Genomic DNA, 17,959 nt, shown 5'->3' on the forward strand with positions numbered 1-17,959 from the left:
CAATCACACAAACGCGCGTCAAACGCGCGTTTACTATTGCAAAAAAAGCACATAAAAACGCGCGACAAAAACGCGCGTTAAACGCGCATATCAAATACGCTCAGGTCTGAACCCAGCCTTAAAGGGGCTGTTCAATAATAGGGTGTTTTGGTAAACCCTACCACTTGGCCGGACTTGTAAAGAGAAAATTACTTACCTGCTTTCTGGCGCTGGCTCCCCGCTCCTTCTGTTCCAGGCCTGTGTTGCTCCACTGTGCTCCTTATCTGCAAACATCCGGTTTGACATAGCCACAGCCAATCACTGGCCGCTGTGTTGACTGGCTCCCCGTCATCACAAATGGTCATATGATGCAAGGGGATGTGTTCACCACTGTGGCCAGTGATTGGAGTCATCAAACCATATGTTTTCAGCGTCGAGAAGCAGGTAAGTAATCCTCCCTATACAGGTCCGGCCATGTGTGTGTGTGGGGGTGGTTTGCTAAAATCCCCCCCCCCCCAATTCTTGCACCACCCATTTAAAGGAAACACGGTTGCTGAATTTGCTGTATTAAATTATCATATTCTACCATTTTCTGGTTATTCTTGGTTGTGCTTGGTTATATCCATGTGTGCATACAGACATTAATTGATATACTTTTATTTTTGAGCATGCATCTTTCTATATATACTTGTATTTACAGTTCTGTGCATTTTATAATAGCATGCATACGAGAGCAGTCCAGTTTGGACTGGATTCAGAAACTTTTCACATGTCCTCTTAGGCCCCTTTCACATGGGCGAGAATTCCGCGCGGGTGCAATGCATGAGGTGAACGCATTGCACCTGCACTGAATCTGAACCCATTCACTTTAATGGGGCTGTGCACATGAGCGGTGATTTTCACTCATCACTTGTGCGTTGTGTGAAAATCGCAGCAAGCTCTATATTGTGTGTTTTTCACGCAACGCAGGCCCCAAAGAAGTGAATGGGGCTGTGTGAAAATCGCAAGCATCTGCAAGCAAGTGCAGATGCGGTGCGATTTTCACGCGTGGTTGCTAGGTGATGATCGGGATGGGGACGATCTTTATTATTTTCCCTTATAACATTATAAGGGAAAATAATAGCATTCTTAATACAGAATGCTAAGTAAATTAGGGATGGAGGGGTTAAATTTTTTTTATTAAATTAAACTCACCTCATCCACTTGTTCGCGCAGCCCGGCTCATCTTCTTTCCTCTTCTTTGAGGACCTGGGAGAAAAGGACCTTTGGTGACGTCACTACGCTCATGATGGACCATGTGACAGACCATGTGATGAGCGCAGTGACGTCACCAAAGGTCCTTTTCTCCGAGGTCCTCAAAGAAGAAGAAAGAAGACAAGCCGGGCTGCGCAAACAAGTGGATGAGGTGTGTTTAATCAAAAAAAAAATTTTTTAACCCCTCCATCCCTAATTTACTTAGCATTCTGTATTAAGAATGCTATTATTTTCCCTTATAATGTTATAACCATGGTATAAGGGAAAATATTGAAATCTACAGAATACCTAACCCAAACCCGAACTTCAGTGAAGAAGTCCAGGTTCGGGTCTGGGTACCAAACATGCAGATTTTTCTCACGCGCGTGCAAAACGCATTAAAAAACGAACCCGCATCCTATATGGCCCTCACACGCGACGCCCGTGAGAAAGAGGCCTTAGGATCTAGTTATCTCAGTTGTAATATGTTTTTATAAAAGAGGAAAATAAATTAGCAAACAGTACTGAATTAAACTAGTCCATAAGTTTGTACCTGCTTTCATGGCCTTGTAACTGTAGAGGCTGTGGAGGCAGTGGCTGCGCTACTGGGCTGTGTTGAGCTACTGGACTCTGTTGCGCCATAGGGCTGTGCTGTTGCGCCATTGGACTCTGCTTTTCTGAGCTTGGAGCAGAAGCTGGACTGTTTAGTTCTATGAAGCAAATAACATAAATCGGTAAAACGGTGAACGTTATGAGAAGTGACCTAAACACTATGTATAAATATATCAATGGTCAACACAGAGATCTCTCCCATGATCTACTTATACCCAGGATTTTTGCTATAATAAGGGGGCATCCTCCATGTCTAGAGGAAGGAAATAGAGATGAAAGAATCTATTCGTCTGAACAAATTCTGCATCTGTGACGGGCTGTTCTTCTACAGATAAATCTCCATCCTTCCAGTGGATTGACAGGGCTGGACATCTCACATGGCCTTGACAATCTTGCTTCCGTGCCATTACTCAGGGTATCGGCGCATGTGCAAGGGTTCTGTCTCCAAAAACAAATCAGTGACTGTCCATACACCACAAAAATTTGTTTAGTGATGCATGAAAATTTGTTGCTGCAGATTAGTTGGCCGAACCTTTGCGCATGCGCCACTGCTCGCAAGTGCATGTTTATCAGAACTGGATGAGATGTCTGGCCCTGTAATCAAGTGGCCACTCGAGTGTCTGTAGCTGTGGGGATACTCCCTCACAGGTGTACATTTTTTTCAGATGAACAAATTGATTTGCTCATCCCTAGAAAGAAGGTTTCTACACTAACATCGAAGGAGATTCTTTACTGTATGGGTACAACATTAACTTAGTGGTTAGTAGTGGTTAGTTTGTTTTAAGTCCTGCATAACGGAAACCAGACGGATCCGTTATGTTTGGCCATAGATTTCTGTTATAATGGCTCAAAATGGAATGCCTTTTAAATGCTTCCGTTTTGCATTCCGTCTACGAATTCTAGTCTAGGTCAGCTCTATATACAGTAAGTAAAATACTGTAAGATCAGTGAGACTAAGGATCTCTCCAGAGAAGGATGTGATGGTGAACTCACTAAAAAGGTGCCTGGATGCATATATTTAGGGTGACAGTATTACAGTCACTAGTTATTATAGTCACTAAATTACTGGAGAAGGGTCACTGATCCAGGGAATTATTCCAGTTAAGTCAGATTTGCAGTCGGGAAGAATTTTTTTTTGCCCTAGGATGACGAAAATTGGCTTCTTGGGCGTTTTTTTTTTGCCTTTCTCTCAATCAACTTTGCCAGATCATAGGCTGAACTGGGTGGACATAAGGCTTTTTCAGCTTTACAAATGATTTAAATACGTTACCTAGTATGCCACCATTTTTTAAACATTTCAAATAAGATGTATGAATGTATGAAACAGGTGAAGCGGTCATTGTGTAAAATTGATGCAAAATTAAAAATTTAAAGAAAATGTTAAATGTGTTCCATTTCAGTTAAAATGTCTGTAATCGTGCATGCTTCAGTTACATTTCCAACCTCTCTTTTCTAAATTGTTGTGACATCTCAAGTACATTATGTCCGCAAACATCCACATAGCTACAATAACTGTGCTATACTGTAAGTGATGACACGTCCAAGTTTACTTTCACAAAACATTATCTCCTTTTCCATTTCACAATTACCATATAACGCTTTCCAATCTTTTCAATTATAGATATCACCTGTTATTATCAAATACATTCAAGTAACAAACCACATTAAACCAAAAATGTTGTTTTCATTTTCTTAAATTTGAATGTGTTAACAGCAAACCACAAAATCACGACTATTTCACAGTACACCAGCTTAGGAGGTTCCTAGAGACATTAAATTGTCTTGTCATTGGAACCAAGGTACAAACTTCCTGCAAGATAAAAAACTTTGTATATTGGGACATGTTTAGTTCACTTTTATATGGCCTACTTATATGCTATGTGTCACCTAAATATTTCTGTTTGGTGGATAGGTGAATGCTGGTAATATGCTTGGCTTTCTGGGGAATGTTTTACTGGCTTTCTGCATCAGTTGTTGTCTCATGCTACTCAGGATTACATCAAACGGAAGGGATGAATACCAAATTGCTTAGTAATACGCATGATCAATAATACTAAAGACTTGATACATTGTGAATTGTACTATAAAAGTCATCAAAATGAATTGTATGAAACCTTGAGGCCAGAAAAAGAATTACCAATCACCATTACAAGCAGTCATTACCAATTGCAACATATTAGTACCAAGAAAACAAACATAAAAATCTAATTCAAAAGTTGGCAGCATTTAGACCTTGATGGATAGTATTCTGAAAAGGTGGTAGGATTCTTACCCTCCTGAGGAATAATGCATAGCGTCACACTTAACCCTGCATCTTTAATCAGTTTTACAATATCTGCATGAGGCATGTTGATGATAGATTGACTATTCACAGCTAAGATCCGGTCTCCAACTTTCAACTTCCCACAGCGATCAGCAGGGCTTCCCTCAATAATTCGACCAATTTTATGCGGTACAGCTGGAAAACAATCATACCAATTATACTGTGACGACCATTACTCTACATCCACCATAACATTTCTAACTACTTTGTTAATACACTTACTCCATTGATAGGCTTTTTAAATATAATTTTTACATAAAAAAAATACTGAGATATTAATTCTAAATATGAGCGCATACACACAGATATAACACTCCTTTTTTAGGCAATGCAAAAGGTGAAATCTGTAGCAAGTCTGAATAAAAATCCACAGGAAAATAAACTAGACAGCGGTATATCCATGGGCCCCACAGGAATTCTTTGACCACCATGACCACCATCAACACCAAATGAGGCCAGGAAATGGAAAATGTATTATCTTTATGGAGTTTATTTCACTAGTTGTGTTTTTTCCTCTCTTTATTGGTCTTAATGCTCTGCATTCCATTATTTGCTATTGCTTTCCTCCTCCTCTAAACTCCATTATTTTGCTCCTATTGCTTCATTTACAATTTTGGCGCATTCACACGACCGCGCCGTGTTTTGCGGTCTGCAAAACAGAGATGCTGCACGTGTGCGTTCTGCAATTTGCGGAACGGAATGGGCGGCCCATTATAGACATGCCTATTCTTGTTCGCGATTGCTCTATATTTTTTCGGGGCCGCGGAATGGAACAACAGATGTGGACAGCACACGGTGGGCTCTCCGCATGTTTTGCAGCCCCATTGAAATGAATGGGTCCTCATTCGTTCCGCTAAATTGCGGAACGGATGCAGACTCATTCATATAGTCATGTGAATAAGCCCTTATCCTGTCTTTGGCAGTGGAAATAGCCCCCTAAGTTACTTGGCCTCATAGCTGCAGGCAAGAATACTACCCTGGCATTATACCTATGGCACTAGATTATGTTGAATAATCTTCAGCATAATCCCGCCAGTATGTGATAAGAGAAATATTATATCTGCTTTACATTATCATATTTTTGCAATACTACGTTTCTCCACTTAAATAATTTTCTCATTTTCTATTTTTGTATCCATGTAAAGCATTTAATGCAGCACTCATTCAGAAGAACAGTTCATTTACATATTACACCTGTGCATCAACTGCTTTAGAAAAAACTCATTTATCAGTGCTTCCCTTTGTACAGCACAGAATTATTATTTTTGACAGTTGACTTCACAGATAAGCACTCTCAGGCTGACAGTGCATTTGGCATGCTTATTTAAGAATAAATCAAGCAGGAAGCAAACTCCTTTGTAATCCCGATATATTTGTTGTAGGCCTAAAGGATTACTTTATGACAAAATGATTGATTTAAATTTAAGAATCGTTCTATAGACAGGACACTTACTGATGAAATGAACTCACAGAAGTATTGAATTTCTTCTAAAGATATAGTGTGCCTTCACAAACTGAATGAACCAAGGAGTCACGCTCTGTATTGATGACATAAAATGGAATGCCAAATAACAGGGCAAAATCCATTTTATGTGAAAGTTACCGAATAGAGAGACAGATTAGGATACATCAGCTATGCTCAAAAGAATGGTTAATCCCGAATAACACATATCTAAATAGTATTTACTAAATGGTCCCAGAGGACAAAGTGATTTCAAAACATTGATAAGCCAAAGAAATCCAGTGAGATGACAGAAAGAAGATTGATAAGATATCATACAATACTGAAAATCAAAAACTACTTTACATGTATTTTAAATAAGGTATGTCAAGTAAAGAATTGAGAACCTATTCAAGTGAATGGGACTGAGCTGCGCCTAGGCTACGTGACCGATGGTCGTGATGTCACTAGCCTACGATTTGGAACTGAGCTGTGGCTAGGCTACGGGACCAATGGTTGTGACGTCACTAGCCTAGGATTCGGGACTGAGCTGTGGCTAGGCTACGTGACCAATAGTTGTGACGTCACTAGCCTAGGTTAAACCGTGAGAAGGCCATGGTGCTTACAGGAGTGGCGGGACCTTCTCAAACCACCAATCAGATGCTAAAAACCTATCCAGAGTTGGATAACCTCTTTAACTAAAGCTTGGAAAATCATCGCAATCATTGGCAAAATTGTATAACCTTTGGTCAAATATTTAGATTTTATAACACACTTGCAATGAAACATGAAGTTATTCCAACATACTACTACATAGTAGTAAAGAATGTAGACCATATTACTTTAGTAGTTATTATTTTACCTATTAAAATTTAAATCAGGGTGAGGCCTGACAATTGTAACTTGTGGGTTCACTGTGAATTGGTACATGTTAAAAATCTGAAGAATCATGTGGCCAAAAAGGTGGATTGAATTACTGCTCCAAAAAAATTTTGAATTTCAGAAAAAAAGCATGTTTAGCCACACAAGTATTTTGGTTGTAAGGATATTAAACAAAATGCATTAAGAAGCATCTATTGGCAGGATGAACCGCATTAAACCAGGCAAATTGCCTGGTACTGTTGATCCTGTTTATTGTACTGACTGGTTTTATATTATGTACAGTATGTATACTTTTTTCGATGTACAGCAACCTGGAATTAATGGGGCTTAAACATGAATAATACAAATAATTAAAATGATACCTAAAATCTGTTGCGGCGTTCCCAAAAATATAGATTTTTATTCTTCAAGCAAATGAGGGCTTTAGTGCATCAAAGAACATGCCTAAATCTGGAAAGCTGAGGTTCTTGGAGGGGCTAGGCTCTGTTCCTCAGTGCACTGAAGCCCTCATTTATATAAATAAAAAAGGGGTTTTCTCTGGAATATATACAGGAATAATTTTAAACAGCAAGGTCAACTCTTTCAGGCAGTATGTCTGTTGATCTTGCTAAAAGGTGCCCTTAAAGGCTACAGTATGTATACCTTCGGGGCAATTTTTTAATGATTGCATTTTACTCATTTTCGGCTAAAAATAATTTTTTCAATTGGTCTTAATTTAAAAAAATTGAGCCATTCTGTCACAAAGGGTTAACTGTTTTTCTAGCTGTGTGCATCCTACTTTAACTTTGTGCAGTTTATCTAATAAACCTTATCTCTAAATTACTAAGAGGCCATAAACACTTATTTAAGCCCCATTCTTATCAGTAAGAGAAGTATTGAGCTTTGAATAGTGTTTTTAAGGTCTGAGAGTAATACAGGTGTTTTACCAGTTAAATACCCATTTTGATTGGCATAGATGTTTGTTTCTCAAATGCAGTTTCAAATTCCAACAGGCCAGCAAAGATTAAGTCTACTTTCATACCAGCGACACTAGGATCCGGCCAACTGATCTGGCAGACAATTCTGGGAATCGGCCGGACAAAAACCGCAGCATAGAGCAGTTTGTATCCGTCCGATTCTCTAAATTCTTTGCTGGAATGTGACCAAATCTACGCCGGATCCCATTATACTAGAGGTGTGAAAGTAGCCTAAAGTATGTTGCAAATATCGTAACCTCAGGACATTGTAACTTGAGGAAGCAGTAATATAGTAAGCATGGTAGCATACAGAAGCATATATATGAAAATAAACCAAAAAGCAAAGCAAATACATGAAAACAGGAACATAAGGAAAACCTAAAGTCTTCAAGGAACATGAGTAGCGAATTAGCATATGTTGTAGTTGTGAAAATAAGGATGTGACAGTTTATATAAAATAAGTTTGCAAAATGAAATGCTATAAGTAAATGTGAGAGTTTACATAGCGCTAGTACTAAAAGATAGTGTTGGGTGAGCATGCTCGACCAAACACTAGTTCAGGTCAAGCATCGCAATGCTCGGCACGTCGCTGTGTTCGGCCGAATACCGCGTGTACTCAAGCGAGATGCTCGAGTCTCCTCCCCACACTCGAGTCTCCTCCCCCTCCTCCCCACACGTTTGTTGGCTGCTAGGCAGCCAATAAACCTGCTGGTAAGTATTGCCCTTCACTGTAATGCCGTAGCCATGTTGGTTGCTGGCATTACAGTGATTGGCTATATAGCACCCAATGACATGTGTTCGGCTCAGTATTAGTCAGGGAGAGCTGGTTGTTTGGCCGCTGCAGAAAGCGACATTATCTGCGTTACATCTCCTGTCTAACGTGTGCGCAGCCTAAAAATATCTGTGACATCCAGTGTACTTTTTCCGTAGACAGTGTCCGTTGCGGACAGTTACATTACCTGCGCTACATCTCCAGTATAACGTTAGCACATCCGAAATATCAGTGACATTCAGCGTAATTTTTTTCGCCGCTGGTGACAGTGACATTATCTGCCCTACATCTCCTGTGTAACATGTGCGCAGCCTAAAAATATCTGTGACATCCAGTGCGCTTGTTCTGTAGACTGTGTCCGCTGCGGACAGTTACATTACCTGCGCTACATCTCCTGTATAACGTTTGCGTATCCGAAATATCAGTGACAGTCAGTCTAACTTTTTGGCTGCTGGCAGCAACATTACCTGCGCTACATCTCCTGTATGTTTGCCCATCCTAAATATCAGTGACATTAATTCAGTGTAGTTTTTTATTAGCCGCTGGTGACAGCGACATTACTTGCACTTTTCTTCCTGTTTAACGTGTGCGCATCCTAAATATCAGTGACATTCAATCACTGTAATTTATTATTAGGCGGTGGTGACTGCAACATTACTTGCGCTATACCTCCTGTTTAACGTGTGCGCATCCTAAATATCAGTGACATTCATTCAGTGTAATTTTTTATTAGGCGGTGGTGACAGCGACATTTCTTGCGCTATACCTCCTGTTTAACGTATGCGCATCCTAAAAATATCTGTGACATTCTGTGTACTTTATTTGCACATACACTTACAAAACCTGCCCTACTGTACGTGTGACATACTTGCAAGCATATATACAATTTAATATGCGCAAGGAGAGCAGTAAGGGATGGGGAAGTGGCCGTGCTGCTGATGGTGCACACAGAGGCCGTGGCCCTGAGCGCGGTGAAACTGTGCCTGCTGCCAGAGCACAAGAAACACACTCATCCACGATACCTAGCTTCATGTCCCAGTTTGCAGGGTGGCGCAGGACATCACTCTTGAAGTCAGACCAGTAGGACCAGGTGGTCAGTTAGATTACAAACAGATAATGCTTCCAGTCGGTTAAGCACCACCCTGTCTTCCACAAAGTCCAGTCTCAGCAGCCAAGAGTCTGGTCAACAGAATCCTCACCCTGATACTCCTTTTACCCACCATGGAGAGTCTTGGCAAACAAGTGGTCCCACACTCGGATATTCCGAGGAGCTGTTTTCATCGCCATTCCTTAATTTGGGCCTCTCGCCAAGCCCTCTTGAAGAGGGACATGAGGAGATCTTGTGCCCTGATTCCAAAACTCTGGAGCATCCACAGTCAGAAGAAGATGATGGTGGGGAACGGAAATTAGTGTTTCACAAGGTGGATGATGATGATGAGACATAGTTGTCAATAAGTCAACCACAATTAGTGTCTCAAAAGGTTCATGATGAGGATGAGATAGTTGTTGTTAGGTCAACAAGTCAGGATGATGACCAGAGTGAGGAAGTGGAAGAGGAGGTGCTGGACGATGAAGTCATTGACCCAATCTGGGAAGGTGGCAAGCCGAGCGAGGACAGCAGTACAGAGGGGGAGGGATCCGCAGCACCACAACACACTGGAAGAGGCAGTGGAGTGGCAAAAGGGAGAAGGCGGGCCACACCTAACAGGCCCGCAACTGTTCCCTGGAATCTGCAGTCTGGCGCTTTTTGAGGAAAGTGCGGATGATAAAAGAATTGCCATTTGCAACCTGTGCCGTACCAAAATGAGCAGGGCCGTGAACACTAGCAACCTCACCACCACCAGCATGATCTGCCACATGGCATAAAAGCACCCTAATAAGTGGGCCGAACGCCTGAGTCTACAACCAGTGTCTACGGGTCACATCACTGCCTCCTCTTCCCCTGTGTTACGTGCTGGCCAATCCCATGTCCAAGACGCAGGCCCGGATGCCTTTCGCTATGCACCTGGTCCTTCGCAAGCACCATCAGCTAGCACATCCACTTCTGTGTCCCAGCGCAGCGTACAGATGTCTATATCCCAGGCCTTTGAGCAAAAGCGCAAATACCCAGCCACCCACCCACAGACCATAGCACTAGATGCGCACCTTTCCAAATTGCTGGCCCTGGAAATGTTGCCATTTAGGCTTGTGCACATTGAGGCTTTCCGCAGCCTGATGGCGGCGGCTGTACCGCAGTACTCTTTCCCCAGCCACCAATATTTTTCACGGTGTGCAGTCCCAGCCTTACACCAGCATGTGCCCCGTAACATCAGTTATTGGGAAGGTCCACTTAACGACTGACACGTGGACAAGTGCTTTTGGCCAGGGACGCTACATTTCCCTGACGGCACACTGGGTGAACGTTGTGGAGGCCGGGAGCGAGTCGTACCCTGGGATGGCACAGGTGCTACCGACGCCAAGGTTTGCGGGCCCTACTTCCATCAGAGTTTCCGCCACCACCTACGTTTGTTGGGGGATTCTCCTCCTCCGCCTCCTCCTCCACTTCCACCCCTGAATTATCATCTTGCAGCACCAGTCAGACATCAGTCAGTAGCTGGAAGCAGTGTAGCACTGCAGTGGGGAAGCGGCAACAGGCCATGCTTAAACTGATCTGCTTAGGTGACAAACAGCATGCCACCGCAGAGCTGTGGCAGGGGATAAGGGACCAGACTGGGCTGTGGCTCTCGCCACTCAACCTAGAACCAAGCACGGTTGTGTCTGATAATGGCAGTAACTTGGTAGCGTCTTTGGAGCTGGGCAAGCTCCCACACATACCATGCCTAGCCCACGTGTTCAACCTAGTGGTTCAGCAGTTTCTAAAAACCTACCCCAGTTTGCCTGAGCTACTGGTGAAGGTGAACCGCGTGTATGCCCATTTTCGCAAGTCATTGACAGCTTCCGCTGGTCTGGAAATGCTGCAGCAGCGCTTTCAATTGCCAGCTCACCGACTGTTGTGCGACATGAGCACACGCTGGAACTCCACGTTCCACGTGTTGACCAGGCTTTGTGGGCAGCAGAGGGCAGTAGTGGAATACCAGCTGCAACATGGTCGTCGCCTTTCCAGTCAGCTTCCGCTCTTCACAAGCGACGAGTGGGCATGGATGTCTGACCTTTATGAAGTTTACGCAACTTTGAGAAATCAGCACAGATGGTGATCGGCAATAACGCTATTATCAGCGTAACCATCCCACTTCTGTGTCTACTCAAACGCTCGCTGCTCACAATTAAGGTGGACGCTTTGCATGTGCAAGATGTGGAAATGGGGGAATAAAGTACACAGGATGATAGCAGACCACCCTCAGTTTGTCTTCTCAGTGTGAATTGGACGATGAGGAGGAGGAGGAGAAGCAGGAAACGGTTGCCTCCGCTACAGAGGGTAGTACCCATGGAAATTATATTCCATCTGTTCAGCTTGGATGGGTCGAAGAGGAGGAGGAGGATGAGAAAATTAAGAGTCATCCTCCTGATGAGGACAGCGAAGTCTTGTCTGTTGAAACTCTGGCACACATGGCTGACTTTATGTTAGGCTGCCTTTCCCGTGACCCTTGCGTTGTACGCTTTTTAGCCAACACCGATTACTGGTTGTTTACCCTTCTCGACCCCTGCTACAAAGAGAACTTCTCATCTCTAATTCCTGTGGTGAAGAGGATGAGCAAAAGGGTGCAATACCAGAAGGTCCTTGTGGAAAAATTGCTCCAAATATTTCCAGCTGACAACGCTGGCTGCAGAGTACGCAGTTCTTCGGCCAACCAACGAGGGGAGATGAGGGAAACACACAGCATTTCCAACAGAGGCAGGGCAACACTCTCCAAGGCCTGGGACAGTTTTATGACACACTGCCAGCACCCTCAACCTCGTTCGCGGCCTAGTGTCACAAGGACGGAAACATTTTGGAAGATGGTGAAGGAGTACACAGCAGACCTTGTCAGTGTCCTCAGTGATCCCTGTGTGTCTTACAACTATTAGGTTTTTCAAGCTGGACACGTGGCACGAACTGGCGCTCTACGCCTTGGAGGTGCCCGCCTGCCCCGCCGCCAGCGTTTTGTCAGAGCGTGTATTTAGTGCTGCTGGGGGCATAATAACTGATAAGCGCATCCGCCTGTCAACTGAAAATGCTGAGCGGTTGACTCTTATAAAAATTAACAAGTTCTGGATTGCCCCTGACTTCTCTACTCCACCAGAGGAAAGCGGCTGAACATAAAGGCACTCTAAATGTGGCTTTTATGGTGTATTGAATACATTGTATTCCCATGCACCGCTTTCGCCACTAAAAAGAGTATATGGTTAGATTTCCCTTTTCTCATCCTCCTCCTCCATCATATTAACATGCTTATTAGGCTGCCCTCACTCCTAATGTTTTAGAGGGTCAGCTCAGCAGCGGCCCCTCACCCATAATGTTTTAGAGGGTCACCCGCAGGCCCTCAACCATAATGTTTTAGAGGGTCAGCTCAGCAGCAGACCCTCACCTCTAAATTTTTAGATGGTCAGCTCATCAGCAGGCCCTAGCCCACATAATTTATTAGATGGTCAGCTCGGCAGCAGGCCCTCGCCCACACCATTTTTTAGATGGTCAGCTCGGCAGCAGGCCCTCGCCCATAATGTTTTAAATGGTCAGCTCGGTAGCAGGCCCTCGCCAACATATTTTTTTAGATTGTCAACTCGGCAGCAGGCCCTCGCCCACATTTTTTAAATGGTCAGCTCGGCAGCAGGCCCTTGCCCATAATGTTTTAGATGGTCAGCTCGGCAGCAAGCCCTCGCCCACAAAAATTTTCCACATGGTCAACTCAGTAGCAGTCCCTCGCCCACAAGATTTTTTATATGGTCAGCTTGGCAGCAGGCTCTCACCCCTAATGTTTTAGATGGTCAGCTCAGCAGCATACCCTCACCCCTAATGTTTTAGATGGTCAGATCAGCAGCAGGCCCTTGCCCCTAATGTTTTAGAGAGTCACCAGCAGGCCAGCAATCATAATTTTTCAAGGGTGTGTATGATGTCCTCCTTTATGTGCAATAAAGAGTGTATTGGAGTGCCGGTTCCTTGTAATTTTTGGCAGCCTTTTCCCTTAGTGCATAGGCTTTATAAGTGTAGGAGTCCCACTACCTGAAAAATTGTACAACAATGTGAATGAGGCCCTCCTTTATGTGATATACAGGTTGTATCGGAGTGCCTCTTCCTTGTAATTTTTGGCAGCACTTGCACTTTTTATACAAGTAAATATACAGGAAAGAATGAAAGAATGTTTCCTAACAATTTTTCCTTTAAAATCGGTTTTGTGCGTATTATTGTCAGTCTGTAAAAGTGGCGTACTACTCGGACAACATCGTTCCCAGCAGCGATCTGGGAGTCCAAGATGCATCCAGACTAGGGATCGACCGATATTGATTTTTTAGGGCCGATACCGATACCGATAATTTGTGAACTTTCAGGCCGATAGCCGATAATTTATACCGATATTCTGGGAATTTTCATTTTTGAGGAAAAAAAAAATTCCTACACAAATCTGCTGAAAATTAATATGTTTATTGTTAATGTGTATTTTTTTTGTTTATTGTTAATGTGTATTTTTTTTTTATAAATCTTTTTCATTTATACTTAATATTTTTGTGTTTTTTTTTTACTAACTTTTAACCCCCTTAGGGACTAGAACCTTTGTCCTATTCACCCTGATAGATCTCTATCAGGGTGAATAGGATCTCACACTGTCCCTGCTGCTCTGTGCATAGTGCACACAGCAGCATGGAGCTGACTATGGCAGCCAGGGCTTCAATAGCGTCCTGGCTGCCATGGTAACCGATCGGAGCCCCAGGCTTACACAGCTGGGGCTCCGATCGGAGGCGCAGGGGAGAGGGGATCCTGTGGCCACTGCCACCAATGATTAATACTGGGTGGGGGTGGGGGGCGCACTGCGCCACCAATGATTAATACTGGGGGGGCGCACTGCGCCACCAATGAAGATAAGTCTCTCGATCATTCATATACAGGAGGCGGGAGCTGGCTGCAGAATCACATAGCCGGCTCCCGACCTCTATCAGCGGTAGCTGTGATCCGCGGCACCTGAGGAGTTAACTACCGCGGACCGCAGCTATTGCTCATAGAGGTCGGGAGCCGGCTATGTGATTCTGCAGCCAGCTCCCGCCTCCTGTATATGAATGAATGAGAGGCTTATCTTCATTGGTGGCGCAGCGGCCACAGCCCCTCCCCTCCTCTTATGTTCTATCCCCTCATTGGCGGCAGCGGCAGCAGCAGCACAGGGGGAGGAGACACTGCTTCCTTCTCCCCTGTGCTGCGGAGGGAACACAGAGAGCGCTGAGAGCAGCGCGTTCTGTGTTCCCCATACGTTATCGGTATATCGGCAAAATAGATGCCGATACCGATAACGTTCAAAATCCTCAATATCGGCCGATAATATCGGCCAAACCGATAATCGGTCGATCCCTAATCCAGACATCCTCCCCATGCTGTTCCCGAACCATTTCAGTGGGGTTTCCATCAATTTCTGACTTTTTACTACGATTAGGGAGAGGTAAAAAGAGTTTTTATCTCACAAGGGGGCGCCACTCTTTGCTTGATTGTTTGCAATATTCAATTACCAAATGGTTATAATATTTAAAATATTTCAAATTTATAATATCTTAAAATGTTTCAAATTATTTTACCAGAGTCACTATGTCTGACAAGCTGGAGATTGATTGTTCAGTAGATTTTAAGCCAAAAACATATAAAACCACATCTGTAAAGTGAAACTAGATTCGTACTCACTTCACCCAGCAATGCTCCTGATGAAGGGGATTTATATATCCCCGAAACGCGTTGGTCCTCCTCCTCACCCCACCCTGATTTTCCAAATAAAGGAATTGACAAGAAGTTCCAGCTACAGAACTGCCGTTATTTCCTGATATTCTAGAAGCGAACCAGGCGCAGGAGGAAGGGTTTGGGGGTGTTTTGAGTTTATCCCCCATCTCTCCTCCTGGGTAAAGTGAGTACGAATCTAGTTTCACTTTACAGATGTGGTTTTATATGTTTTTGGCTTGAAATCTACTGAACAATCAATCTCCAGCTTGTCAGACATAGTGACTCAGGTAAAATATTTCGAAACATTTTAAGATATTATAAATTTGAAATATTTTAAATATTATAACCATTTGGTAATTGAATATTGCAAACAATCAAGCAAAGAGTGGCGCCCCCTTGTGAGATAAAAACTCTTTTTACCTCTCCCTAATTGCTTATTCTTGCCTAGGTACATTTCCTAGCTAGGTTTATCTCACTGGCAGCCTTCTTTTATATATATTTATTTTACTGATTTCCACAATTGCAACTATATACACTGCTCAAAAAAATAAAGGGAACACAAAAATAACACATCCTAGATCTGAGTTAATTAAATATTCTTCTGAAATACTTTGTTCTTTACATAGTTGAATGTGCTGGCAACAAAATCACACAAAAATTAAAAATGGAAATCAAATTTTTCAATCCATGGAGGTCTGGATTTGGAGTCACACTCAAAATTAAAGTGGAAAAACACACTACAGGCTGATCCAACTTTGATGTAATGTCCTTAAAACAAGTCAAAATGAGGCTCAGTAGTGTGTGTGGCCTCCACGTGCCTGTATGACCTCCCTACAACGCCTGTGCATGCTCCTGATGAGGTGGCGGACGGTCTCCTGAGGGCTCTCCTCCCAGACCTGGACTAAAGCATCTGCCAACTCCTGGACAGTCTGTGGTGCAACGTGACGTTGGTGGATAGAGCGAGACATGATGTCCCAGATGTGCTCAATTGGATTCAGGTCTGGGGAACGGGTGGGCCAGTCCATAGCATCAATGCCTTCGTCTTGCAGGAACTGCTGACACACTCCAGCCACATGAGGTCTAGTATTGTCTTGCATTAGGAGGAACCCAGGGCCAACCGCACCAGCATATGGTCTCACAAGGGGTCTGAGGATCTCATCTCGGTACCTAATGGCAGTCAGGCTACCTCTGGCGAGCACATGGAGGGCTGTGCGGCCCTCCAAAGAAATGCCACCCCACACCATTACTGACCCAATGCCAAACCGGTCATGCTGGAGGATGTTGCAGGCAGCAGAACGTTCTCCACGGCGTCTCCAGACTCTCTCACGTCTGTCACATGTGCTCAATGTGAACCTGCTTTCATCTGTGAAGAGCACAGGGCGCCAGTGGCGAATTTGCCAATCTTGGTGTTCTCTGGCAAATGCCAAACGTCCTGCACGGTGTTGGGCTGTAAGCACAACCCCCACCTGTGGACGTCGGGCCCTCATATCACCTTCATGGAGTCTGTTTCTGACCGTTTGAGCAGACACATGCACATTTGTGGCCTGCTGGAGGTCATTTTGCAGGGCTCTGGCAGTGCTCCTCCTGTTCCTCCTTGCACAAAGGCGGAGGTAGTGGTCCTGCTGCTGGGTTGTTGCCCTCCTACGGCCTCCTCCATGTCTCCTGATGTACTGGCCTTTCTCCTGGTAGCGCCTCCATGCTCTGGACACTACGCTGACAGACACCGCAAACCTTCTTGCTACAGCTCGCATTGATGTGCCATCCTGGATAAGCTGCACTACCTGAGCCACTTGTGTCGGATGTAGACTCCGTCTCATGCTACCACTAGAGTGAAAGCACCGCCAGCATTCAAAAGTGACCAAAACATCAGCCAGGAAGCATAGGAACTGAGAAGTGGTCTGTGGTCACCACCTGCAGAACCACTCCTTTATTGGGGGTGTCTTGCTAATTGCCTATAATTTCCACCTGTTGTCTATCCTATTTGAACAACAGCATGTGAAATTGATTGTCACTCAGTGTTGCTTCCTAAGTGGACAGTTTGATTTCACAGAAGTGTGATTGACTTGGAGTTACATTGTGTTGTTTAAGTGTTCCCTTTATTTTTTTGAGCAGTGTATATATATTCTATAAAAAACCTTTTTCTGTTCTTCTTTGTCGGATCCACACCTTTGGCGCCCTGTGAGTTAGGTTTCCTGACCTTCATTGTGAGAGCCAGGTGACTAACCCCCTCTTTTTTCTCTCCTGTCCCTTTTACTACGAACCAGACACCCTCCCCTCTTCAGAGCAGGGGGTGCCTAGTTTAAGGCTCGGGTCCGCCCATTCACTTCCATTGTACTCGGGTGCTCTGTAGAGCACCCAAGCATCCCGAGGTGTTCTACTCGAGCACCCGAGCACTTTGGTGCTAGACCAACACTACTAAAAGACTATAAGGACATATTTCTATTTTATCTTGAGCTAATAGATGCATTGTCACTGGCCAATATATTACACAACATAAAATACTTCAGTCTCTTGGACCCTGTTCACCGAAAATAATAGACTCTCAAAAAGTCCCATTGGTCTTACTCAAAGCTTTTTATTATACAGTATATTAATCTCCCTCACGGTTTTTCTAGGCGGATTCTTTAATCTCATCTGCTCTATTTATTAAGTACCTATACCTTGGACCACGGGGATTTACATTTTTAGTAGAGACAAATTGACTTTATGGAGAAGCTGAAAAACAGAAATATTGAGCAACATAAAGTTCTAAATCAATATATACAGAAAGTCGGAAGGGGAAATAAAAGCTGCATATAATCCATTGGTTTAGAAATATAGCAATTAAATATAGACTGCAATAAGACTGCAGTGATAAATCATCATGGACTAAACTGGTGCTAAATTCCAACTATTCAGTTCTATGTTTTAGAGAGTTTCTGTTCTGTAATTT

The 17,959-nt window shown here is 43.6% G+C and overlaps 1 protein-coding gene across 6 annotated transcripts in view; it reads right to left on the reverse strand.

Annotated features, from left to right (window-relative positions):
- The window catches only part of MAGI2 (membrane associated guanylate kinase, WW and PDZ domain containing 2), a 1,066,131-nt gene that overhangs the window by 91,831 nt on the left and 956,341 nt on the right, over window positions 1–17,959 (reverse strand). For all 6 annotated transcript variants that reach the window (XM_040413058.1, XM_040413064.1, XM_040413057.1 and 3 more), the window contains 2 exons: window positions 4,097–4,282; window positions 1,766–1,922 (listed from right to left, as the gene is read on the reverse strand). In XM_040413058.1, the coding sequence (XP_040268992.1) occupies window positions 1,766–1,922; window positions 4,097–4,282 (343 nt within the window). The remainder of the gene's footprint in view (window positions 1–1,765; window positions 1,923–4,096; window positions 4,283–17,959) is intronic.

The sequence above is a fragment of the Bufo bufo genome, chromosome 1 (assembly GCF_905171765.1).
Source record: "Bufo bufo chromosome 1, aBufBuf1.1, whole genome shotgun sequence".
Classification (NCBI taxonomy): Eukaryota; Metazoa; Chordata; class Amphibia; order Anura; family Bufonidae; genus Bufo; species Bufo bufo.